Consider the following 27,965-nt stretch of genomic DNA (forward strand, 5'->3'; position numbering starts at 1 on the left):
ATGTTAATGGCAGAGTTGGAACCACAGCAGAGGTTTCCTGGTGCCTGATCCAATACATATTTTTACTCCACCTCTCTCTTAAAAAAAATCTATGCTTACTAAGGTTTTTCTGCTGAATACATTTAAATTTGAAAGAACAATTTTACATTCTTAAGTTCTCCATTTCTCTTTTTTCCAGTTTGTAATTTCGGTAAAATATAAAAGTTGACAGATAAATTCTGCTAACCTTTCTCCATCTTGATTTTTGCTAAGGCAGTCTGTCGCAGTGGAATCTGTGATTCTTTAGCCATATTTTCTGGACTCTGAGGTACAGCTTTGATAAAGAAATCTGCCACAGTCATCAGAAATTCCACACTGGCACAAACATACAGCTTGTCAAGAACAGCATCAATATGACTTCCATTCTTGTCTTGTGTGTAACTTATGTCAATCATGGAACTGTTGTTATCTTGGCCATTCTTCTTATCAATCATTCTGAAAAAATATATACATTATTTTATTTCTTCTAAAAGAACTAAAAAGATGAAAATTTTCCTATACATTTTAATAATTTTTCTTTCACCTTTCAGTTTCCAATCTGTGAATAGAAAAAAGATCAGTGTTAACTCGAGTCTAATTAGCCAATCAGCAACCAAGACATGGTCTCCTAATCTCCACAGCAAGGTTCATGATAATAAGTAATTATAGAATATTTTATAACTATAATGCAATATTAGAAAAACAAATCAATGACTGCTGAAAGCAAGTTTGGCAATTAACAAAACACATTAATGTGGTCCCACAAAATTTAAAAGACAACCTCTTTATATTATTTTACAAAATAAAACCTCCCTGAAAGAATTTGTTTCCAAAGATCATCCTATACAACTGACTCCCAAATTATTCAATGTAATTCAAATCAGGCAGTGTTCATCAAGCGTCTGCAATGATATAGTAATTCCCACACATCCTCATGTGCACTGCAAAGAGCAGGCTATGATACAGAAGGATGGCCTTTATCACCCTTGCCTAGATTGCTACCCCAAGACATGAAATTTGCAAATCAGAAAAGCTGGTTGCATGATAGCACTCTTTCCTCATTTATTCATCTCTTAGAAAAACAAAGGGCTCAGAAGTATTCAATACATATTCAACGGGTCCAACTTCAAGTAGCAGAATAGTTTTTCTCCAAAAAACAACAAGGACAAAAATATTATGCATCTCATTATTTGGGAAAGGAATAAAAATATAATTAGGCTATTGAAGTTGCATGTTTCTCATTTTATAGTAGGGTGATATAAATTAATCTTTCAAAAATGAGTTGATAATGTGAAAATTAGGGATTCCATTTTTATTTTTAATCCTGTAGGGTCTTTTTTTAAGTATAGTTGATCTACTAAAACTTTTAAAGAAATTTCACAAAACTGTTTTAAAATATATAGACAAAATAAAACAAAAGAAAGATCCATAACTTTAAGGCTTTTTTGAAAAAAAGATTCTGCCTACTGTGAACAATTTAGAAAAATATATCACCAATCAACCACCCCATGTGGATTTAACTATTAAAATTCTTACAGTTTCTTAGTTCCCACTTTTAAGACAATACTCTATTTTATTATTAACTTCCTTTTATTCAAACTTTAAAGCAACTGAACCTGAAATTAGCACTACTTCTTGATGCACTTCAAACTGAAATATGACCAAAGACGTCTTTTGATAATCCCAAGGAACAGAATCCCAAAAAGGATGATCAAAAGACGCCTTCTGACCTAAGCTGAGCAATCAATGCCTGGTAGCAAGGCCAAGTGCAATGTCAACCTTATATAACGTGCGGCAAATTCAGAGATGACAAACCTTGATGTTGCTCTCTGAATTCCTTCTCTGAGATCATCAAGGGTGCATGTCTTAAGTTTAATAGTGACATTCATTGAGCCATCCTTAAACATCTTCCCTGAAGAGGTCATAAGATGTAGTCTGAGTTCACCAAGCCGGAAACTGTCATTATGAAATGAAAGTTTGGATTCCTGTGGTATATTTTTCAAGCAAAAGAATCAATTATCTTCAGGTGTTAGGTAATTACTTTTAAACACATTTCTTAACTCAGAGGTTAAAAGCAAATCCATACCACAAATTTTTAAAGTATGGGCATTAAAACTGGAACAAAGAATAATATGCATGTTTGTGACTGTATATGCACATACAAATAAATATATGTGTGTGTGCTGATCTTCAACAAGGGTTAATACATAAAAATTTCTAATTTACAATTCAATGCAAATAAAAAAACCCCAGGAAACTGTCAATCAATCATGCTAACTTACAAATATTGGGTTGGCCAAAATGTTCATTTGGTTAATGAATACATTGTTCAATAAAGCTTCTTGGTGAAAATGAAAAAGGTCTTTTATTTTTATTTAAAACCAAATGAACTTTTTGGCCAACCCAATATTTAATGAGCTCTTCTGTAAAACACTCTGTGAGAGGAACTAGTGGCTTTATGAGAAAGGATAAGGCATAGTAGGTGATCTCAGTGAGCTTATACTCTAACTGAAAAAATACAATAGAAATACATTACAAGGAACATCCCAAGGAGACGCTGTAAGTTGTAAATAATTAAAAAATGATATATCGTCACTTATTTATTCATACTTATATCTTCCCATATGCCACAAAGGATATTAAGTGATTAGGTAAAGAATATAAACAGCAAAAGCTCTTAGGGTCAAAGAGATCATTGTGGGCTGGGAAAAATTCATGAAGAAGGTTGAGAACTAACTGAGCTTGAGAGACTGAGTGGAATCAGATAGGCTATGAGGGGTAGAAAACATTCTAGATGGGGAAAAAACATGAGCAAACAATTCAAGATGCTCTGAGGGCAAAAGGTACAGACTGGCATCTTAGGCTTAAATATTCCAATAAAAGAAAGGTAGGGAATGATGTCTGGAAAGAAATGTGGAGGTCTAATCATGGTCTCAGATCCTAAACCAAATATTTAAACTTTAAGGAAAAAGGACCTCAATCTTTGTAACCAACCAACCAAAAAAAAAAAAAAAAAAACCAAAAATTCGGGGAAGTAAAGATGATCAGTTCAGTCATAATTGCTCACTACAGACCACGGCATTGATATGAGGGTACTGGTGATGCACAGTTCTTGGCACACTGGTTATAACTCCCTATCTTCTCTCACTCAAAAGAGTACAATGCATGTAAGTGGGTCAGAATGAAATTATTATGGGAAAACTTGGAATGCCTTTAATTTATAAAAATGCAAATAATTCACAAACTTGTGATCTGTAACTATTAATAGAAATGACCAGTACACGTCTACTGATCACAATATAATAGCGTTTGTGATATGGTTACTGATGTAGACAATTTGGAGCCAATGAATTTTTCTAATAAGTTAAAATTCACATAACATAACACTGAATGCTTTCTAAGTAGAATGGGAAGTTGTAAACAGCTACATAAGATTAATTGAGGAACCTGACTTGTGCCAATGTCTAGGATGGATGAAAGGAAAAAGAGCAACAAACAAGGAAGCCACTGCAGTACTGTGTGAGCTAAGAAGTTTCAAATAAAGCAGCAGTGAAAACTGCCAGGAAAGAACAAATGTTCACTCAAAGAAAAAACTGACAGTACTCTATCTAAATGAATAAAGAAGGTCTACAAAGAAGGAAGTAAAAGAAGACACCATGATTCTAAGTCTGAGAAACCAGTAGAATGATAGTACCTTAACTGAAATGAAGAACCCATTTAACTGTTCATTTTCCATTACATCATTTTCTGATCTCTTTCTTAACATTAAACATTAGAAATTAAGGCAGTCACCTCACACCAGTCAGAATGGCCAACATTAAAATGTCTACAAATAACAAATGCTGGAGGGGGTGTGGAGAAAAGGGAACCCTCCTACACTGTTAGTGGGAATGGAAATTGGCGCAGCCACTATGGAAAACAGTATAGATGTTCCTCAAAAAACTAAAAATAGAGTTGCCATATGATCCAGCAATCCCGCTCCTGGGCATATATTCAGACAAAAATATAATTTGAAAAGATACATGCACCCTTATGTTCACAGCAGCACTATTCACAATAGCCAAGACAAGGAAACAACCTCAATGTCCATCAACAGATGAATGGATAAAGAAGATGTGGTACATGTATACAATGGAATACTCCTCAGCCATAAAAAGAATGAAATAATGCCATTTGCAGCAACATGGATAGACCTGCAGGTTATCATACTAAGCAAAGTAAGTCAGAAAGAGAAAGACAAATACCATACGATATCACTTAGATGTGGAATCTAAAGTATGACACAAATGAACATATCTACGAAACACAAACAGACTCATAGATGAAGAGAACACACTTCTGGTTGTCAAGGGGGAGGGAAGGATTGGGAGTTTGGGATTAGCAGATGCAAACTAGTATATATAGGATGGATAAACAACACAGTCCTACTGTATAGCACAGGGAACTATATTCAATATCCTGTGATATACTATAATGGAAAAGAATATAAAAAAAGAATATATATATATATAACTGAATCACTTTGATATACAGCAGAAATTAACACAATACTGTAAATCATCCATACTTCAATACAATTTGGAAAAAAAAATGAAATTAAGGCAGTCCATTGCACCAATGACAGACACTAGCCCAAGGCCCAACAACAACAATATATGAGTATTGGATAACGTTTAGAAAACAATATGAAACATAAGAAAACATGTAAATGGACATAAACAACAGATATAATACTTATAATCACTGCATATTATGGGTACTATATGTATGAGTATTATGAGATATTAATTGATATAATCAAAAACATTTATTAGAAGACACTACCTATATAATAAAAAAATAGCTTTCTAAAATATCAATTACACATTATGTGGTTCAAATCATAATGGCACTAGACCCTGGTTCCTCAATTCACTCATCAGTACCCTTAAAATGTATCTACTACATATAAAATTTATTCAAGAGAAACATAATTAATGCTTATATATAATGGATATCATGAATTTAAAAATAATCCTCTAAGGTTCCAAAGCCACTACTAAATTATTTTCCTTAGTTAAATATGCATATATATCTAGCTATGTAATAAAATTGTACATAAAATTAATTACTCATATATAAAATTCTTCTCCTAGAGATAGGTTGTGATTTAGTGCTGATATTACTTGGAAAAAAGTAAGAACTTTTCCTTGGCCTAGTAAGATTAAAAACACTGGGACTTCCCTGGTGGTCCAGTGGTAAAGAATCCGCCTTCCAATGCAGGGGACGCAGGTTCGATCCCTGGTCGGGGAACTAAGATCCCATATGCCACAGGGCACCTAAGCCCACGCGCCTCAACTACTGAGCCCACACGCCTCAACGAAAGAGCCTGCATGCCACAAACTACACAGCCCACACGCTCTGGACCCCGTGTGCCACAACTACAGAGCCCACGTGCCCTGGAGCCTGTGCACCACAACTAGAGAAGAGAAAACCCCCATACCACAACTAGAGAGAAGCCCACGCGCTGCAAGAGCCCGTGTGCTGCAACAAAAAGATCCTGCATGCCACAATGAAGACCTGACACAGCCAAAAATAAAAATAAACAAATAAAATATTTAATAAAATAAAAACACTTCAAAGTGAAAATAGAGAGCAAGACCAATGCATATTCTCTAAGCCAAATAGAATTTAATAGACACATCAATTTTGAGAAGAAAAGTCACATCAAAAAATGACAACATTCTAAAATTGAATATCAAGAGCTAAAGACATATTCCTAGATGCAGACATTAACTACATACCTGGTGGGGATCATTGTTATAAAGTATAATAGAAAGAGATTCAAAGTGAAAGTCAAACTGGAGAGTGACATTCTGGTCCAAAGAAAGCTTTGAGCCTGTCCCATCTTCTTGTTCTGATGGTTCAAACATAAATATGAAAATTAAAAAGCTTTTAAGTATGTATATGATTTTATACATATTTTAAAAGCTAAGATTCTAAATTTATATCATATTTTCAAGGATTCTTTAAATCATTATGAGACAATTAACAAAAATGGCATGTATTCCATATATATTTAATACAAGGCAAAGTGACAGAGCCAGACAGACTATCTACATTAAAAATAAAAAGAGAGAGGGTCTTGCAAAGAGTATAGAGACAACTTTTTTTAAAAAGCCCATCCAGAGCAAGACTACTTCATTATAGTTCATAATTATCAAAGCATTTCACTTAACTGGTTACAAGCCATTCTCAAGAGATTATGAAATTGGAGGTAGAGAAAAGTAAAATACTTTGTCCTACAACAGACAGCCAGTCAGTAAAAGATCCTCTGCTAGTGTAGTTCATGTTTCACTATCTTTAATTACCTATATCACCCAATCCATTACCTTTACAAGAAGAACAGAATGTAATTCAAAAGCAGAGTCGAGGAGAGCTCAAATATAATTTGGGACAGGGAAACTTCGGAATTCTGAGGTGAAAGAGACCTCGACAAATAATTCAGTCTCTCCCCTCATCTTTAGGCAGAAACTTTTTAGACAAAGAACAATAGATATTGCTTTCAATCACTCGTACAAAGTCATTCTGCAATCTCTTTTGGAGATTGATTCTATTCTTTTGGTCATTTATAGGAAAGTCTATTCTTACTGTACAAGTTACTGGAAGAGCAAACACTGCATAACTTTAACCAGATAAAGGCTTCTCCAAGTTGGAAAGCTCTAGGGTTTTTTCCTTTACCTTTCCTGAAAATAATTTACATTCCAATCTTCATCATCTTTGTAGCTTTTCCATCTGAACTCACAAGTTTTCCCAAGTACCACATTAACTGTATAGCCTGAACCAGAGACACGAATTGACCACAGCTGAACATAATGAGATCCTTAATCACATAAAGCTTGCCTGCTACAGTTTATTCATGTGTACACAGTTCCTGTCTAACCTGAGCTACAGCCTACTTATCTAGCATTTGTCTATACAGTGGCATGAACTTAACCTGGGAGATGCTGACCTCACTAAACTCATGTAGTACTCATAACTATCCTGAACGAAAAACCTTATTTTTCACACTGCTCTAGTCATTTATTTTGTGATTTCAAAACACACCAGACCGGGGCTTCCCTGGTGGTGCAGTGGTTGAGAGTCCGCCTGCTGATGCAGGGGACGCGGGTTCGTGCCCCGGTCCGGGAAGATCCCACATGCCGCAGAGCGGCTGGGACCGTGAGCCATGGCCGCTGAGCCTGCGCGTCAGAGCCTGTGCTCTGCAACGGGAGAGGCCACAACAGTGAGAGGCCCGCGTACCGCAAAAAAAACAAAAAACAAACAAAAAAACCACACCAGACCTAACTATAGGTGAAGCAGTGCTGGTACAGTGTTATTAACTGACAGTTTTACCGACTGTTGTCATAAGTAACAGCTGATGACCTGAGAATTATAAAAGCACAGCAGTCTGGGACCATTTATTATATGGACAAGGAACACTTCATCTCTTTTTAGCCATGGAAATATTAACCTATTCACAGTCTAAAATAAAACATATGATATTCACATAACGATTTTAAATGATGAAAAAAGTGCAATTATAAAATTATTCTATATAATTGGTCAAGAAAGCAGAAAGAAACCTTATATTTTAGAAAAATTATCTTTTAAAAATGGCTGAATTTAAAAGGTTCAGCGCTTTTGAAAGATTCAATTTTAATAATCTGGGAAACTCCCTTATGTATCTGACTATATCACACTCCCCAGTGAAGCCAGATAAGTAATGCTGTTACTAAACAAGAATACCTTCCTTTTTTACGGACCAGTCATCTGAGTATGACACCAAGGTCCTTTTCTCTCAATTAGTTTGGGATCTTATTATGCTACATGCCTACTTTGCTTTTTCTCAAAGTACACCCCCTCAGTGCCCCCTGAATTGGACAAATTCACCTTTCACAAATAAAGGGCAAATATGCATCAAGCAGGCGATAAGAGGTGGGCCCTCCCTTTAGAGCAATGAGCCTATCTCCTTCCCCTGGGAGCTTCAAGGCAGCCTCAGCTGATTTTCCACAGTAAATAATACAATAAAAGGCTGGATCATTCACACCACATTATGCTGGACAACTAAAAACAACACTAAATATGGCATTAATACTAATTTTTCTCTATAATCAAAGCAAAAATCACCATCAATTTATACCTTTGAGGTGGTCAGGTCTACTGGAAACGTCTTTTCTTACTCTTATAGCCTCCTGGGTAGACTGTGTAGGGCTTGGCTGTGAAGAAGCTTCTCCAAGATTCTCTACCAAAATTTTCATTAAAACTGTTAAGTCATCTTTACTGAGAGCAACCTAGAAAGCAACAATAGGCTGTTGTTAATACAAAGTAATAAAAAATGCAAAATATAATATCTATGTCTTAATTTATGGTCCTTCAAATTAACTAACTGTACATCTAACTAAAAAAAAAAAAAGCAAGTTGTGACCATGAATACCAGGATAAAAGTATTTCATCTTGTACAGTATTAGACATTACTCCTGTGTGTAAACACGCATCTGCCTCCACTCATATCCAAGTCCCTACTTCCGGTACTCCCTTCTTCCTGCCTTAACTGCTACTATCTATCTTGTCCTGTTCCTGGACCTGTGTCCCTCTCCCCTCTCCCTAGTTCCTCATCTCCATTCTGCTTCTCTCTCTTTTCATCCACTACTGGATTTTTCCTCCACATTATTTACTCTCCTCCAAGCTCAATACAGGAAGAATGCTGTTCAGTTTCCAGTCTCCACCAAGAAGGAAAAAGATGCTCTCCTGCAATGCAGCTCTTTTTTTTTTTTTTTTAATTTATTTATTTTTGGCTGCATTGGGTCTTCATTGCTGCGCACGGGCCTTCCCTAGTTGGGGTGAGCAGGGGCTACTCTTCATCGTGGTGCGTGAGCTTCTCACTGCGGTGGCCTCTCCCGCAGAGCACCGGCTCCAGGCGCACAGGCTTCAGTAGTTGCGGCTCACAGGCTCTCGAGCGCAGGCTCAGTAGTTGTGGCACACAGGCTTAGTTGCTCCGCGGCATGTGGGATCTTCCCGGACCAGGGCTCAAACCCGTGTCCCCTGCATTGGCAGGCGGACTCTTAACCACTGCGCCACCAGGTAAGTCCCTAACTCAAGTTTCTTAATCTTTAAGATAGGAATAATATCATCTACCTCATGGGTGGCTACACAACAACATGAAGCTGCTAGAACAAACAAAGATGCTACTGGCTGCTAAGATCCATTAAACCTTTTAATCCTTCCATCTTTTGTACACTTCCCCTACACACATAGTGGTCCAAAAGGCCTTTTTCAAGTACCTAAACACAAATTCACACAGATACATTCACAGCACCTTTTCTTCTGAACATCAGAGTTCCCTATGTCCCCCAAATTAGGTCCCTATCACCAAGGAAATTGCCTGATTCCCAGCCTAAATGAAACTGGGGAGATATTTTAGCAAGAGACAATGACCAGGGATTTCTTATTTGCTCCAAGCCCCAGTCCTTAGATAACAGATGCCACTTTAACTCCCTAGGACTTCTTTGTATATTCATTCCCAGTTGTGACACCAACCAAGATATCATAGCTGCCTGAAGAACAGCTAACTTCACCACCTCCTAGTATTTGAAAAGGATCAAATATTAGTTCTGAGAGCTAATCTTAGCAAGGGAGAATTTAAGAGAACAGTCTCATATTTCGGAATAGAAAAGTCTCTATCAATACCCTGAACAGATGTTCTTCCTCATATATCGTATCTACTCATACTACAGAGAGGGATCTTTCATTCCTACAACAAACTTCAATTTTAACATCTTCCCTAGTAGGACTCTGCTCCTTTGACCCTTCTTGTTTAATCTTAGAACTAACTCTGAAATAATCACAGACATCAAAACCCACTAAACTACTAAATTTTTATTTGTCTTTCACATATTCTGTTTAGCCACCCCCTCCCTTTCCCTATCCCCTACTGTTTGGCTTCAACAGTTTCACCCACAGGCGCACAAGAACCGTAAGATTCCTACACTTCCATGACCATCTTCGACCAGTATCATCTCTTCCTGTGAGCCTACATATGACCTGCTAACTACAGTATTAAAAATATTGCTGTTTCCTTGGTGCTTTGTGACCACCCGGGGTGGGGGGGGGATAGGGAGGGTGGGAGGGATACACAAGAGGGAGGAGATAGGGGGATGTATGTATACTTATAGCTGATTCACTTTGTTATAAAGCAGAAACTAACACAACATTGTAAAGCAATTATACTCCAATAAAGATGTTAAAAAAAAAAGTATTGTGGTTTATATGCTTACCAAATAAACATATTCACTTATTGAAAATGTCCACTTTTCTATAAAAGAGTGCTTCTATACATTAAATATACTACTAAGCTGCTTTGAATGTGGTATCTAAATATCACTTTACAGTTTCTTATAATTTAACTGCCTTAAAACTTTAATAGAATTTTCTAAAATTACTAATAATATTTTCTGTAGACTCCATAGCTTTTAACCTCAGAGTTCTTGCTTGGTTTTACCAAATATCCAATTAATGTGAAAAAAAGAAAAGTGTGGGAAACTAGGATAACTTCATTTCCAGTTAACAAAGCATTCCCTTTAAATGTATTATCACTTCTGATGTCCTCCTGAACTACTACACTGTGACCAACGATAAAAGCCTATCTAGCAATTTTCATGTATTTTATACATATACTTACCTGCATAGGTTTTAGTTTTCCTTTTATCTCCATCCCTGGAATTTTCACATACCATGATGCTGCTAAATTTCGCTGTATGGATAAAAGCATGTTGACTGGTTTTAAAATTCCAATGTCATGCTGTGGTAAGCCAGCCTGCAAAATTGTTCTGAAAGATAAATAAGAATTTATTTTACATTTCTAAAATCTACATTTTAAAATGAAGACTATCATACTGTGTAACAGTTTCCACGGAGCATTTTTCTAAACACTAAAGGCTGCTATCAGAGTTCTTTTAGAACATGTTTCTTTTCACAAATCAATCTGCATCAGAATAATTCAAGTTTATATGCAGAGCTATGTAAAAGCCTATGTAATGCTGATTTCAAAGGGACAAATTTTATGAAGCATGACTATTACACTATTTACTATCTTTCACAAAGATATTTAATAGCAACTAGTCCAACGTCATACAAACAAATGTTACCTCCTCCTAAAATTGGAGGACAAAGAAAGTGATACTCTACTTAGCCCTTAGGTTTATGTTATTAGTACTTCTCCAAACTCAAAGGGAAAAACTCACCAAACCTAGAAGTTAAACAAGCATATTGTAACAGTCATATCTAGCCTGCCTGCCAACAAACATTTGAACCACCAAATAACTTACTCTTGTCATTCAACAGAGCAAACACTTTCCCATTTGGATTTGATAATCCATTAGATATCTTACTGAGAATTCCTAAATGTGACAAGGTTTGGAAATGAGAAATAAATCTTAAATTATATTACATTTTAAGAAGTCTTTGTCTCTGTACAGAAATGAAAATAGCTATGTGCAGAGCAAATAAATAAAAATAAATCTAAATTAAGTATTACTGAGTAAACTATAATTTTATAATAGGAAATTTTTATAGAGTGAAAAAAACATGTTATAGGGGCTTCCTTGGTGGCGCACTGGTTGAGAGTCTGCCTGCTAATGCAGGGGACACGGGTTCGAGCCCTGGTCTGGGAGGATCCCACATGCCGTGGAGCAACTAGGCCTGTGAGCCACAACTACTGAGCCTGCGCGTTTGGAGCCTGTGCTCCGCAATGGGAGAGGCCGCAATAGTGAGAGGCCCGCGCACTGCGATGAAGAGTGGCCCCCACTTGCCACAACTAGAGAAAGCCCTCGCACAGAAATGAAGACCCGACACGGCCCAAAATAAATAAATAAATTAATTAATTAAAAAAAAAAACACCTACTTAAAAAAAAAAACATGTTATAAATTTAGTAAGACAAGATGTAGATTCTATGAGATCCACCATTATAAACCACTAACCAAAAACCAACAGTCAAGGTTTCATAATTAGAAGAAATAAGGAATAAGAACCATAAATCACTAGAGTGTTTTACCCCTGGCAAAGATTTTATGAAAATTCTATTTCTAGTAAGCAATTCGCCATTGGATTATATATTTATACCTGGACAGCTTCAGCTGAGTGAGTTGGATGTTCATTTTATCAATGACTGGGGGAAGAGAATACTGTTCCACAGAAACTGCGCTAAATTGGTTTTCAACTTTGATTAAACCCAGATCTGCTATAACAGCATTAGGCGATACTGAAGACTGAGGAATGATAATAACTGGTGCTTTCAAATTGATATCCATCAAAAGGCGGAAGCTCTTTTCAGCCAAGTCTTTCATGCTGGAAGCAGCTCTTTCTGCAGCCTGGACTGTAGCTGTGCTCAAAGCTTCTTTGGCAGTTTGAAAATTGTTGAGGAAGTTCTGTTGGAAAATACTGGTATTTAGAGTTCCCCCGAAACAGAATTTATTTTCAAAAGGAAAAACTTTAAAAAAGAAAAACTAAATAAAAGAGGTGATATAAAAGAGACGTTATTTATGACTGTGTACATGGAGTAAAGTCTAGTAAGATACACTCTGTGATAATTAACAAGTGGAAGAAAGAATCCTTTAACTTTCACTTTATGTATTTCAGAATTATTTGTTTTTTGACAAATTTTGGTAACAATACTTTTTAAGATATCCCTTTTACTCATGAATGTTGTCATCTTAATTCAAATTTAAATAAAAAGATGAAGGAGAACTCTTTACATCTCCCAAAGTTGCTTTAATTCTGTACCTCTAGGTCATAGGAATAAAGTCTATTAGTTTTAGTCCTTAGTTTTAGAAACTAAGGTTTTGCCCGCTTATTTCTAAAGGTTCTTTTCTTAAGCGTACTCTAACATGAGCAAAGGTGCTGAAGTGTTTACAATCTTGCAATCATTAATAAGAGTCAAAAATTCTTTATTTACAGTGAGATCTTTCACCTCAATTTCAACTAAAAACAGAAAGATTTTTTCCAATGCAGAAAAGAATTGGAAGCAATATTCTTCCATTAATAATGCAAATGGTTTATTTAGTTTATTAAACTAACCCCCCTCCAAATAAATTACTTTCCAGAAAAATAAAACATGATGGTTTAGGTAGAAATCCATAACTTAAAAGCTTTGATTAACAGCCCTGCTAAGAGGCATAGGCAAAACTCTTCAGCCCATGACACTTACATGGAAATAAATAATTAAAAGAATTTTATGGCCTTGTTGATCATAACTATAATCAAAAGCTGTAAGTTCCAGTATTAGTCCTTCAAATGCCTGATGACCTCCTTAAAAGATTCTTTTTGCTAAGTACCTTTTAAGGGTCTCTCATAAAATAAATAACACTGAAAAGCCTAATTAAAACATCAGAAAGTACTTTCAAAATATATAACTATGGAAATGTTAAAGAATGATCATTCACAGGTTCAAAACAATGATTACAAAAATTCATTTAGTTTTCCATCATGTAAAGGATTTCCTTAATTGTAATATTCTATTCAGCATTTGGGAGTTTATCACATGGCCCTATTAGTAAAGATTTTGTTTGACTACCTAGGTTCAGATTTATAGGCAAAGATACTTAGGTGTCAATGAGAAATAAATATATTTTAAAAATAAACTTACCAAAAGAGACATGAAGAATTTATGAACATAAACAATTTGAATACAACCCACTTTGAAAGTAAGTTTGCCATCTACTTTAGACATATCAGCATAGGCTTTTCCTTCTGTGGCGTCAGGATAAAGAGTCATTTGGAACCTAAAGACTTCATCTCCCAAAATACAGACAGCCTAAAAGTATTAAATTAACTGGTTATTATATCAAAAGAGCTGTATCACTGTATTATAAATAAGTTTCCTTATTACAGAATCCTTGATATATAAAGAAGCATCACTTAAATTCAACCTTCAACAAATTATTAGTTAAAAACATTTAACTTGACAATAACTTTTTCCTATATCTATAAAAGAAGTTTTATCAATGGAGGTATCAATCACTTAATTGGTTAGAAATAACTTTTACAAATCACCTAGTCTATATACACTATGAAAGCAGATGATGACCATATTCATGCTTACTCCCTAACAAAATGCCTGACACATGACAGATAATAAATATACACTGAACAAATGATTAAAGGCAGCTCAAACCCCAAAAAACAAAAATATATTTCAATATAGAAATGTATCTTTTAATTACCTTTTTGTGAATGGAAGTCGAATCAACATTCGTAACTATGATATCCTTAAGTCTGGCAAACATGTCGGTCTGCTTTGGCCTCACAGAAATAGAGGCATCCATTCCTGTGGGAAACACAACACTTTTCACCTAATCCAAGTGAACTAATTTAGTGGTTTTTAATTCAATAATATACTACCAGGATAGAGCATAGATAAAAATTACTATTAGACATATTAAAGGGAACAACTTCTTTTTTTTTTTTTTTTGGCCACGCCAAGTGGCATGTGGGAATGTGGGATCTTAGTTCCCCAACCAGGGATACAACCCATGCCCCTTGCACTGGAAGCCCAGACAGAGTCTTAACCACTGGACCACCAGGGAAGTCCCAAAGGTAACAACTTCTATGTATGAGATACCTAAGAAAGATTATAATATCTTTAAGTGCTAGAAGCATCTCATACATAAAACTTTGTGGAAATTTTAAAACAAAAGAAATCAAATGTCAAAGAAAATTAATCACAGGTCTCCAAACACAAGTATCCTGTGCATTATTAGTAAGATCAGAATTGGTCATTTATGATGACACCTAACATTTGTTAAACAGTTATTTTACAAACATTATATAATGAAAACTATTACTCTGAAAACTAAAGAATTGGAATTATAATTAAATATAATTTGATGAATAAATACTATTCTTTCTACAGTAAACTGTATCTAAAACACAATCTTTTAACATGTCTCTCCAAAAAAATGTTTGTCATTCTCATAATTTCTAAAGGCATGATTTCTAAAACCACTCCTCAGAGTGAATGAGAGAATGCCTACTAAGTTAAGCCCCAAGAATGAACCTAAATCATTACTATGCTATGCATAAATAGATACTCAGTAACATTTGTTGAACGGAACTGATTTTCTAACCCCTTGTTAACTGCTTATTATGTACATACCAGGCACTTTTCTTAATACATGTAAATTTGTAAACTTAATCCTCATAACAATCCCATGAATAATTACTATAACTATCTCCATTTTACAGAAGAGGGAACTCAGGCACGGAAACATTAATTAATTTGCTCAAGGTCAGCCAGTAAGCGTTAGAGCCAAAATTTGAACCTTGGCAGGCTGGCTCCAGAACCCATGGTATAATCTGAACTCATCTTTATATGAGGCTGATGATGAGTAAAGCTTACAAAATTTCTTTTAGAAACTTCTCTTCCTGATGCTATATAAGCACAAAAGACAAGGGAAATAGGATAATGACATTTTCTTTACTCTGTGAGATGTTATGATATTCATTTCTCAGTTTAAAGTTATATTATTCTGAAAATGCAAACAGAACATGAGATTAAGCCTTAGACTTATTCTGAAAAAATTTTTAAACATAAGGAATGTCTCACATCAGTCATGAATCATAACAAATTTACTTCTAACATTTCAAAGCACATCTTTGAAAAGTTTGCAAGAATCTTCAATGTAAGTAAACCAAAAGACGACTCATGAGAAATCTACCATGCAACAAGCTCATTCTTCCTGAAGGTCTATGTAAAGAAACAGAAATACCTACACCAAGAAAAAGTTACTTACCATGTATTCTAATATCTGCAATATTACACTTCTGATCACAGATAAAGACATTAAATGCATTTAATTCAGCTATGACCTTTAAATCAAACACATCATCTTGAGAAGTATTGCTGGATACTGAAAAGTAATAGAATCCTAGTGATTAGCAAAGTGCAAAGATGATATAACATAAAATAATCCCCAAATCGCTAAAATAAAAGTACATTATGAACTATGAAGAACCAAAAAGGTCTCCATTAAGATTACATATAATTAATATTATTTTAAAATGCCAATCAGACAGAAAGTAGCATATTTCCATCCAAATTAAAAATAAAGGCAACGTTTACTAGCACCTTACAAGTATAATTTTGCTAGATGGAAACTTTACTATAATTTTTCTTGTGGGTAAAAAGGAAACCCCCTATATTAGAATTCTAAGATTCCAAAAGAGCTAAATTTTGATTTGGAACTCCTTTTCATATCATATATTAGATGAAAGAAAAATATTTCATGAAAAATTGAAATAGTGATGACAGTAAAATATGTATTATTAACTATGACACATACATGTTATTAACTATAGAGACAACTTCCCTAGATTATATTATGTTTCTCCATGAAGAATCCTAAAAAAAGTTCTATAAGAGATGAACATAAAGGGCTAAAGTTAAGAAAAAAACAAAAAATTATTTTATAATGTGTATTTGTGTCTGTGCACGTGTATAAAAATCACAATCAAATGGATTCCCTTAATCTATTTTAGTCTAGGCCCTGATTGATAAATTTAAGATATGATTTCCTAGAGATTTGTCTTGACTGAAGGAAACACTTTTTCCTATAAAGCTGTCAAAGTATGGGGACATCAGTCCTTAATCACCAGGATGATAAAAGGGTTTTTTTCCCCTTTAAGATTTAAAGTAGCAAAATCAAACCATAAACAACAGCTATTTGGCATAACTAGAAGATTGTTTCTTTGGATTACTATTTTTTGTAGTTTATTGTGAGCTTAAACATTGCTTTTTCATTTATTCAACTGTGTGCACGTGCGTGTGTATGTATGTATATGTTATGTAAGTATTTCCATGGATATTAACGTAACAAGTACATTAAAGACGAAGAAGGTAAAACTCTTTTACTCTAGTTTAATGCAAAAATACTGCTCTGCTCCCTGGTTAAAAAAAATCTCATCCTTGTATCAGATCTAATATTACTAACAGTTTTCATTTTAAAGATGCCAGTAATATAGATATAATACAACTAGGTAATGGTCTGAAAATTAAATTACCAGATGTTAGATACTCACACCATATGACATGAAAGAAAAATAATTAAAATGATATTTGGCTTAAAAATAGGCACATGTTCACTCACGCTACACCACATCTAATATTTCACGGTACAAATTGTGGCATGTGCCCATATCTCTATGTGACTTAAATACAGTTTTGGTTAGAAACCAAAGTGAGTCTGTCTCTTCCATGAGATTGTTCCTTTTGTGTTTTGCAAAGCTGAAAACTGTTGAGCACCAGGTAGTTTTAACTGACTGACTGAAATGGGCCTTTGTTACTATGCATGATTGTGTTCATATTTTAATTACTTCCTTTCTCACTTTCACTGGAGTGAAGGTTACAGAGACATCAATGCAAAGTACATACAACTTTATTTTACATAAAAGCTAGGCAGTGAAATCAAATATAAATACGTGATTAATATTAAACACTTATTTAAAATCTCTCACTAAATTACCCTATTATACCATAGGGATAAAATCTGCTTTCTTTTGAAACCAACCTCATCTGTCAAAGCAGCTAAAACATTAAGGTGATAAACAGTTATCTTAGCTTGAAAATACATGTTATTATATGATTATTAAAGTTCAGATAGAAAGTATTAAACCATGACTCAAAAGTTAATACCAGTTTTGGCAATGATACTTCTGGACTCCCCCATAAGTGGCTTCAGCTCCGATTCCTTCTTAGAAGGTTCAGAGGATGGAAGAGCAGATGATAAAAAATCCATGAAGGACAGTAAAGCTTCCAAATGAAGAACCAAGTTTAAGGATGAAAATGAAACCTAAGATAATGAACAATTAGAGAGGCAGATTTCAGATATAGAAACATTTTTATGTCAAACCTCAACGTATACAAGTAGCACAAGAATAGTTCAACTAAGGACTTCTTTTTTGAGAAAGAACTCACTATTACTTTGTCAACCTTTACCAGACAATAAACCAACACTGCCCACTCCCACACCCAACAATAATTCTAACCTCAACGGAACTTGATAGGCTTTAAGTAAAGATACAAGAAGTATTATCAGCCTTAGGTTGGTCGGTCCCCTTACAGATGGTCCCAAGACAGACTATACACGCTCAAATGGATGGTGACCAATGTCTGTACCGAGCCATACTTTTAGCCTTACCCTTAATTTTTTTCTAATCCTAAAGCCAATTCATTCAAATGTTTAATGCTTCCATCAACACTACGCCAAATAACCACAGTGAACAAAATTTCCTTAAACAATATTTTCTTTGTGTACAACAAGGAATCATTAATTTATATCTGGGAAACAAGGAGTCTTTTAGGAAATCAAATCAACTTTTGTAATAACTTTATTTCAACTCTCCATCCATTTTTTTTATCTACAAAATTAAACCTATTATTATTACCACCCTTATGCTAATTTTAGAGCTCACAATCTCACAACTGAAGATGGCTTTGAAGCTAGATTTAATCAATATAATCTAACCTTATAGTGAATTAGAAAAGATTTACCTGAAGTCTTTGTTTGGTATTGTCATGGATGGTTTTAAATTCTGGTCCATCACTGTCTGCCTACAAATAATGGAGGACAAAGCCACTGGGTTGCAAACACTAAAAATTCACACACTGAAAAAATATATATATATTCTTTACTTTTCAAAGTATGCTATGAAAACACTATAAACATATTTCTTAAAGGCAAAGAAGAACATGCCAAAAACATGACCACGTAAGCATTTCTTATATTCTACAGAAGCAAAAACCCGAACTCCTTATCCTACTTGGGAGGAAATGCTAAAGGTAGGGGAAACTGTCAGTGTATCTAAATTATAATAGATTTTGCTTCAAATTACAATGGAACTTTGTATACATCTACTTATTCAAAAACATAGGATTAACTCAGAAGTTTACTGAAATTATCCAGGATTGTCAGATGCTTGCATAAATCACTATAATCAACCAGGTTTAGGATGAAAAATTTTAGGGGAGAAAACCAAGATATTATATACAGGGGAATGACATAATTTCATATATGCAAATATTAAAGAATCCTAGAAATGAAACTACCTTTTTCAATAACATTTTCAGAAGGGGTTCATCTGTTACATTAGAAGAGTTAATAATGTGAAGAGGTTCTCCTTTAGAGTCTAAAAGAGAAGAAAGAGAGGGCAGATCCATTATTAAGTGGTTTAGACATTTCAAATGTATTTAAAAACAGACCAGCCAGTTACACAAATATAAGTTTGTCAAAACTCCGAGTTGTACGCTAAAATGGGTGAATTTACTGTATATAAATCATATCTCAATAAAGCTGGCTTTGAAAAAAAAACTAAAGAAACTCCAAAAAACACAAAAAACCCAGCACTGGCCAATTATAAATGCTATAACATTTGGTACTACTGGTATTACTTATTCGAACAAATCATAATATATTAAAGAACAAAGCTATAAAATACTTAAACTAGTGATTATTCTCAATACAAGTTTGCTTTACTTAAAGTTACCCCACAGAGTTCCTATAAACTTTAAACACCCAGAACAACTTTAAAAGTTGGCTTGGTGCAATTTAGAAAGTGAATTTGAAAGGCTGAAGAGACTACAAGGTGATGTTAAATTTTTCCTCTATATATTTCTGGGTTGTTTAATTTTTATTTTTTACAAGTATATATTAATGTCATTAAACACAAATAAAAAATACTTATGTAATTTTAAAATAAATAAAAAACCAAAGAAAAGAAGTTACTTCCTAGTAAATTAACTCACCTTTCAAAAAGGGTCCCTGGGCTCTATACCTGGGTATTGTTCTCAGAGCACAGTTATAATGTAATGTTGCTTTTCATAAGTACTGAAGCGTTATGTACTGAAGACATATGCCTCATTTTTCTTTTAGATATATTCTACTCTGTGCTAAATATTTAGATATAGACTTACTTTATGATAAATAACTACATAATGAATTTTAACTATCAAATTACTTTATATTAATGTAATAAATTTAAACTAACTGAATAATTATGGTGACACTAATAAATATGCTTCATGTTGATAAAAAGGTAGTGACCATCTGCCTATTACATGCACAGTTTACAGAGACTATACTTCACACTTACCAGTGAACTCAAAGCATCGCATACTAATTTTTTTTAGATAAGCTTCAGCAGTCAGGTCGTAGGCTTTAACTCTAGCTTCCAGTCCAAGCTGCAGGACATTTAGTTCACATAAAGGCCTTCCTTTCTTTTCTGCTTTTTCCATCAAAGTAATCACGACCTAGAAAAAGGTACCATTATTACCACAAACTATTTCACTAATATACATTGAAGATAAGTTAACAATTTAATAATCATCCAGAATGATATTATCAAAATATTCACACAGCGTAAAGATGTTCACTTCTATTTGTGCCTGGAAATTACCTAGGGTTATTTACTTTGGAAGGCCTACTTACTTTTAAGACTGTTAAAGTACTGTCACTATATTTTAATGGATTTCAAGATAGTTATGAAAAAAAAAAGTTGTTCTGCCTAATTCCCAGAAGTCCTAGTCTAATGGATGGTGTCAGACTAGATCTGAAAGTCTGAGATAAACAGTCAATTTTTAAACTACTCCTAAGGCAAGGTTTCTCAACCTTGGCACCACTGACATCTGGGGCTGGATAATTCTTTCCAGTGGGGAGTAGTCCCATGCGTTGTAGGCTGTTTAGTGGCATCACTGGCCTCTACCCACTGGTTGCCAGTAGCCCACTCTCTCTCTGGATAGTGACAACCAAAAATGTCTTCAGACAATGCTAATTATCAGCTTGAGGGGAGGATGCAAATTGCTTCCCCCCACCCTAATCACTGTCCTAAGGGAAGGGAACTGTAATTATATGTATTACAAATAATATTAAAAAGGACTTACAGGTTTTATATGTACATATGTTAATGAAACCCATTTGCAAATAGAATTATTCATTTATCAATGTTTCAATTATCAAAGCCTAAAAATCTTCAATAACTGTAACATTAACCAGAAAAACAGCAGAGATTTAGCATGAAGGAAGTTAGTTTCAAAACATATATTTCAGATCAAAAAAGTAGCACTCATTTGTTCAAAAGTTTATTATTTTTGACTCAAAGATAGAACATAACCTCTGCACAGCTATTTAACAATGAAGGGATTTTGGAGAAAGTTCTTCTAAGTCCCTGTATCCACGATGCTTTCCCACATACACACGTGTATGCCTGTCCCTCTTTCTACCCTGTCCCAGCCCCTTTCCTAAACTCCTTTCCTCAGACTGTATCTTCTCCTTTAAAAATTCAACTAAATCTCACTTCCTCCAGGTAATCTTCCCTGACTCTTTCAGACTGCTTAGATGCCCTCTTCCTACCATCACTGCCACAAGCTCCCTGGGCACATTTTTAATGGGAGTACTTAACAAAAATTTTAATTGTTTTCTTGTTTGAGTTCAGAGTTTATGTCTTTTACTTCTGTATCCTTAGCACTTAGTACATGCAATGAATACCTGTCATGTGTGTGAACACAGAAGAGGAAAATTCATTTAACCTTACCTTAAGAATCTGCAGATGGAAAGCAGGTAATGGTAATATAACATTTTAAAATGTAGGCATATTGTGTTTTATTCTATTAATGGTTTCTAAAATTTGCAAAGAATTTCTCTGTCATTTTTCCCTTTCCTGCCTTCCCTATATAAAATCCAAAGCAGGCCACATTCCAACTGTCCTAAAATCATTTGAAAAGCCTGTTACAGGGCATATTACCATTTTCTCTGTAAGTATTATATCCCCCAAATACAACTCATCTTTAGCAAACTCTCAAATTTTTAAACATTTCTACATACAAATTACAAAAAGCCTTTGTAAGCTTTTTCTATCCATATCAATAATCTACAAGTTTACTTTATTACAGGTAATTCCAAATATCCATTATTTATCCACCTCATTTTATAAAAACAGATGAAAATTACACACCTCTTTGATTTCAAATTTCAGCAGCATATTAATGATGTCTACAGATCTAATTTCTTCCACTCCAGCTGTTAAACTATCTTGTGAAACATGCGTATCTTGTTTTAATGTAGAGATTTCAAGTGGCTCTTTAGTTTCACCTAAAGATGTTTAAAAGAAATTCATTCACTCCTATTCACACATTTCTTACATGAATACTCAGCAAGGACTTATACAAGTACTCTGGACTTGGTTTAGGCATTGAAAATCCACAAATCAGTCATACACAGCTCTAGCCCTTAGAAAGCTCATGGCTTAGTAGAAGAAACATATATACTTAAAATACAAACAAAATAAGAAGGCCCCACCTAGTCACATTAAATGGACAAATGTTAATAGTCTCTAGATAAAGTACGTAGAAAGCACAGAACTAAGCATGACACTGTCATGAGAAGGTCAAGAAAGTCTTACTAGGAGAGTTATAATTCAAGTAGAACTGAAGGAGCTCCTCACACAGAGAAGAATAAAATAAGAGGCAGTAGAAAACCACAGAGAGATAACACATCAGGACAGGTTTTGCAAACAGAATGCAGTTTGATATGGTTACATCATAAGGAGGGTAATAAGAGCTAAGGCTTGATATGAAAGAAGCAGGGGCAGGTGGGGGGGGGAGTTAAAGCCTCTTATGCCATACCAAGAATCAAAAGTAAAACCATATGAATATGACCCTGTTGTCCTGAAATTCATGTATCCTGAAATGCAGTAAAATTGCTTTCTAAACTGTAATACACAACACTAATAATAGCTATCACTTGCAAAGTACTTAACCTCTGTGTTGGATGTTGTGCTAACAGATGTTCACAGACTATCTCATTTAACTCTTATAACAACACTTTAAGGTAAAACCTTTACACTGTCCTTATTTCACATATGAGCAAATTGAGGTCCAGACAGGTTCAGTACCTTGTCTAGTGTTTTCCATATGGAAAACCACTGCTGTTAATTATTACCTTTGAGAAAGCAATGCACAGGGCAAGGTTTCTTAACTATCACCTTATTTCAGCACTGTTCCAAACATAATGTGATTGAGGGAAAATAATTCTACCAAATATTTTGCTTCTACAAAACAATTCCTGGAACAGGCAAAGATTTCTTAAATAGGAAAAAAAAAGCACTGATCATTTTTTAAAATTGTGTATTAGAATTCATTAAAATTAACTAATTCTATTAAAAGAAAGCCTATTAAGAGAGTGAAAAGGTAAAGCACAGATAGGGAGAAGATATTTCTACACGTACACTAACATGTATACATATAACACATACAACCAGCAAAGGGCTCCTAACCAGAATGAATAAACAACTCCTATACACCAATTAGAAAAAAGACCATACCTCAGTAAAGATAATGGTCAACAGACTTGAATGATCATGTCATAAAAGAGGATAACCAAATGGCATATGAAAAGGTTTTCAATTTCATTAGTTATCAGGGAACAAATAAAAACCATAGACATACTACTATATAACCACCAGGATGGCTAAATTTTACAAGACTGAGGATAGCAAGCACTGGTGAGAATGTGAAAAAACTGGAACTCTCATACATTGCTAGTAGGAAAGTAAATTGGTTCAACCCCTTGGAAAACTGTTCAGTATAGCCTGGCGTAAGTTACTGAAGCGAAATGTAAGCTAACATATGACCCGGTAATTCTACTCCTAGCTGTATGTCCAAAAGAAAACAGTATATAAGTGTGCCGAAAGACTGTACAATGACATTCATAGCAATTTCACTCATGATAGTCAAATACTGGAAACAGGAATAAAAAGAACAAACTAGCGCTATAGACATCAACATGGATGAATCCCACAAAATTTGAACGAAAGAAAGCCAAGGCATCCGAGCGTGGGCAGCGCTGCAGCCGTGCAGCTCTCTGCGGAGCCCCAGAAAGGCCGCGCCGGCCCCACCACGCTCGCGGTCGCGCTGCCCCCCTCGCCGCGAGACGGGAGAGGGCTCGGGGCGGCGCGGGTGCCTGCCGCCCTCCGAGGGGGCCGTGGGGACGGGGCGCGGGGGCTCTGCCCCCGCGGCCCGTGCCCCGCCCCGCCCGAAGCCACGCGCGGCCCTCGAGCCCCTGACCCCGAGTTCGTGACGCGAAGCTCCAAAATCCCGGGCAAGACTCCGCGGAGGCACGAGCTCGGCCCGCTCTCACGGAGGTACAAATGATGCAAAATGGATACCTCGCCCCAGAGACAGATGAAGATGATCTTTAGTCTGGCTATAACAACTACAATCCAACATATGATACCGAGGAACTGGAGAATGACACAGCTTTTCAGCAAGCTGTGAGAACTAGTCATGGCAGAAGACCTCCTGTAACTGCTAAAATACCAAGCACATTGGTTGCTAGACCTGTAGCTACTGGGTATGGGTCCAAGACATCCCTGGCATTGTCAGTGGGAAGACCAATGCAGGGGCTCTTCAGGATGGAGTTACTAGACCCATGACAGCAGTGAGGGCAGCTGGTTTTACCAAAGCAGCTTTGAGAGGCTCTGCGTTCGACCCCCTCGGTCAGTCGTGGGGCCCTGCACCGCCCCTGGAGGCCAGGAATGAAGACAGCCGAGAAGAAAAGATGAGACAAGTAGAGAAGAAAGTAAATGAGTCGGTAGAAGAAAGCTGTATTGCTAACAGTCGTGGAGACTTAAAATTGGCCTTAGAAAAGGCAAAAGATGCAGGAAGAAAAGAGAGAGTCCTGGTGAAACAAGGAGAACAAGTTACAAGTCCAGAAAACATCAATTTGGATTTAATTTAATCAGTTCTTTTCCACTTGGCCAGTCAATATTCAGCTAATGAAATGTATGCTGAAGCACCAAACACCTATCAAGTTACACTGAAAAATAAGATGTTTAGCAATGCAGGACGGTTGAAAGTGAATATGGGAAATATTTATTTAAAGCAAAGAAATTATTCCAAAGCCATTAAATTCTACCAAATAGCCTTAGATCAAATTCCAAGTGTCCATAAAGAAATGAGGATTAAAATTATGCAGAACATTGGGTTAACATTTATTAAAACTGGGCAGGGCTTCCCTCGTGGCACAGTGGTTGAGAGTCCACCTGCCGATGCAGGGGACACGGGTTCGTGCCCCAGTCTGGGAGGATCCCACGTGCCGCAGAGCAGCTGGGCCTGTGGGTCATGGCCGCTGAGCCTGCGTGTCTGGAGCCTGTGCTCTGCAGCGGGAGAGGTCACAGCAGTGAGAGGCCCGCGTACCGCAAAAAAACAAAAAACAAACAAACAAAAAACTGGGCAGTATTCAGATGCCATTAATTTATTTGAGCACATAATGAGCATGGCACCAAATCTGAAGGCAGGCTTCAACCTAATTCTTAGTTATTTTGCTGTTGGAGATGGAGAAAAAAAGAAGGCATTCCAAAACTTGATTGCTGTTCCATTAGAAACTGATGAAGATGATAAATACATTTCACCAAGTGATGACCCACATACTAATTTAGTGATTGAATCTATAAAAAATGATCATCTAAGGCAAATGGAACATGAAAGGAAAGACATGGCAGAAAAATACATCATGACAGTTGCAAAACTCATTGCTCCTGTAATTGAAACATCTTTTGCTGTAGGTTATGACTGGTGTGTTGAAGCTGTGAAAGCTTCTCAGTATGTAGAGCTGGCAAATGATCTGGAAATAACGCAATTACATACCTGAGACAAAAGGACTTTAATCAAGCTGTAGAGACCTTTAAAATGTTTGAAAGAAAGGACAGTAGAGTGAAGAGTGCAGCTGCACCCAACCTCTCATTCCTGCATTATTTGGAAAATGAATTTGCAGAAGCCGGTAGCTATGCAGATTTAGCTGTGAACTCTGACAGATATAATCCGTCAGCTCTTACTCATAAAGGGAATACAGTTTTTGCAAATGGTGATTATGAGAAGGCAGCTGAATTCTAAAATGAGGCTCTAAGAAATGATTCTTCTTGTACTAAAGCACTTTATAATATTGGCCTTACCTATAAGAAGCTAAACCAGCTTGATGAAGCTTTGGACTGTTTCCTGAAACTTCACGCAGTCCTAAGAGACAGCACCCAAGTCCTTTACCAGATAGCAAATGTATACGAATTAATGGAAGATCCCAATCAAGCTATGGAATGATTAACGCAGCTGATCAGTGTTGTTCCAACTGACTCCAGAGCTTTGTCTAAACTGGGAGGATTATATGACACTGAGGGGGATAAATCCCAAGCATTCCAATATTACTATGAGTCATATAGGTATTTCCCGTCCAACACTGAAGTCAACAAGCGGCTTGCGGCCTATTACATTGAAACCCAGTTTTGTGAAAAAGCCATTCAGTACTTTGAAAGAGCTTCTCTTATACAGCCTACACAGGTGAAATGGCAGCTGATGGTAGCTAGTTGTTTTAGAAGAAGTGGTAACTACCAAAAAGCATTAGATACTTACAAAGATATTCACAGAAATTTTCCAGAAAATGTTGAATGTCTATGTTTCTTGGTACATCTCTGCACAGACACTGGATTAAATGAAGTTCAAGAATATGCAACAAAACTCAAGAGATTGGAAAAAATGAAAGAAATCAGGGAACAGCACATCAAGTCTGGCAGGGATGGCAGCGGGGGTTCCCATGGGAGGAGAGACAGGAGCGCTGGCAGTGACAGTGGCCAGAAGTGTGGCTCTGGTAGCAGAAGCAAGCAGCTCAGCGCCCAGCTCCGAGCCCTGCCTGAGACAGATGAGCCTTATGAGAGCAGCAGTAACAAGGAGCTAGATGCCTCCTATGTGGATCCGCTTGGCCCGCAAATAGAAAGACCCAAAACCGCAGCCAAAAAGAGAGTCAACGAGGATGATTTTGCTGATGAACAGTTAGGAGATGATTTGCTTCCAGAATAATATATATTTTAATATATTATTTATTAAAGGAAAGAAATCGCCTTACAAGAGAATACTCATGTTAAAGTTTGGATTAAATATCCAAACTTTAATTTTGCACACTGTCAAAACTTTAAATAAGTGTATTCTGTTCTATGAGTATGGATTTAGATTTTGTTTTGCTTTTAATGGAATAAAAACATGTGAAAATAAAAAAAAAGAAAGAAGCCAAAAATGAAAGTAAATTCTCTATGATTCCTTTTATGTGAAATTCAAAAAGAGGCAAAACTAATGTATGATATTACAAATCAGAATGGTACTTAATTCTGGGTGGATTCAGGGGCAGGGTGGGTGTTTGGTATTGATAGGTAAAGGCATAGGGAGAGCTCAAGGGTGCAGTGCTGGAAATGTTCTATTATCTTAATCATGGTGATTACACTGGTGTAGCCATATATAAAAACCCACTGAATTGTACACTGAAGATTTGCACACTTTACTATATGTATTAACACACTGTAAAAAAGGTTTTCCCCCCCAGTATTTTGGGTTTTTTCTGAGACCTGATTGACATGTAATATTACATTAGTTTCAGGTAAAAAACGTTTTTTAAAATTGAAAAAGTACAGTGAGATACCATTTTTCACTCAGCAGCAAACTGGCAAAAATTTTTAAATCTGATAATACACTGTGTTAGAAAAAGCACAGAAGAACCACCTGATGGGAGTACAAAATGAGTATAAGTTCTATGGGGGTCAACTGGCAAATCTGTCAAAATGTTAATAAAATTAATTTTATTAAATGTATTGATTGAATTCAATTATTATTTTAATTTAATAAAAACTAAATACCCTTTAACCCAGCAGTCCTGCATTTCCCCTACAGATAAACATGCACTTGTAAAAAAGTGTATGTACAAGGATATTTAATGCAACATAGTAAGAGTGAAAGACTGAAAACCACCTGAAATGTCCATCAATAGGGATTTGCTAACTAAATTATGATACTTCAACAGAATTTAATACCAAGCAGCCATTAGAAAGAATGAGTCGGATCTATACA

At 35.7% G+C, this 27,965-nt stretch overlaps 1 protein-coding gene and 1 pseudogene across 3 annotated transcripts in view; one reads left to right on the forward strand and one right to left on the reverse strand.

The window, feature by feature from the left end:
* Nucleotides 1-27,965, reverse strand: part of VPS13C (vacuolar protein sorting 13 homolog C) — a 177,828-nt gene that overhangs the window by 54,255 nt on the left and 95,608 nt on the right. For both annotated transcript variants that reach the window (XM_082618382.1, XM_082618381.1), the window contains exons 36-49: nt 22,037-22,173; nt 20,180-20,336; nt 19,137-19,216; nt 18,582-18,641; nt 17,724-17,880; nt 15,826-15,942; nt 14,257-14,360; nt 13,680-13,847; nt 12,158-12,462; nt 10,718-10,865; nt 8,180-8,330; nt 5,802-5,914; nt 1,834-2,003; nt 227-474 (exon numbers count right to left, since the gene is read on the reverse strand). In XM_082618382.1, coding sequence (XP_082474508.1) covers nt 227-474; nt 1,834-2,003; nt 5,802-5,914; nt 8,180-8,330; nt 10,718-10,865; nt 12,158-12,462; nt 13,680-13,847; nt 14,257-14,360; nt 15,826-15,942; nt 17,724-17,880; nt 18,582-18,641; nt 19,137-19,216; nt 20,180-20,336; nt 22,037-22,173 — 2,115 coding nt within the window. The remainder of the gene's footprint in view (nt 1-226; nt 475-1,833; nt 2,004-5,801; nt 5,915-8,179; nt 8,331-10,717; nt 10,866-12,157; nt 12,463-13,679; nt 13,848-14,256; nt 14,361-15,825; nt 15,943-17,723; nt 17,881-18,581; nt 18,642-19,136; nt 19,217-20,179; nt 20,337-22,036; nt 22,174-27,965) is intronic.
* On the forward strand, nt 23,449-27,025 carry LOC309802654 (intraflagellar transport protein 88 homolog; annotated as a pseudogene). The gene has a single exon. The product of its transcript is annotated as an intraflagellar transport protein 88 homolog (transcript).

The sequence above is a fragment of the Mesoplodon mirus genome, assembly GCF_964341445.2.
Source record: "Mesoplodon mirus genome assembly, chromosome: 4".
NCBI classification, from domain to species: domain Eukaryota; kingdom Metazoa; phylum Chordata; class Mammalia; order Artiodactyla; family Ziphiidae; genus Mesoplodon; species Mesoplodon mirus.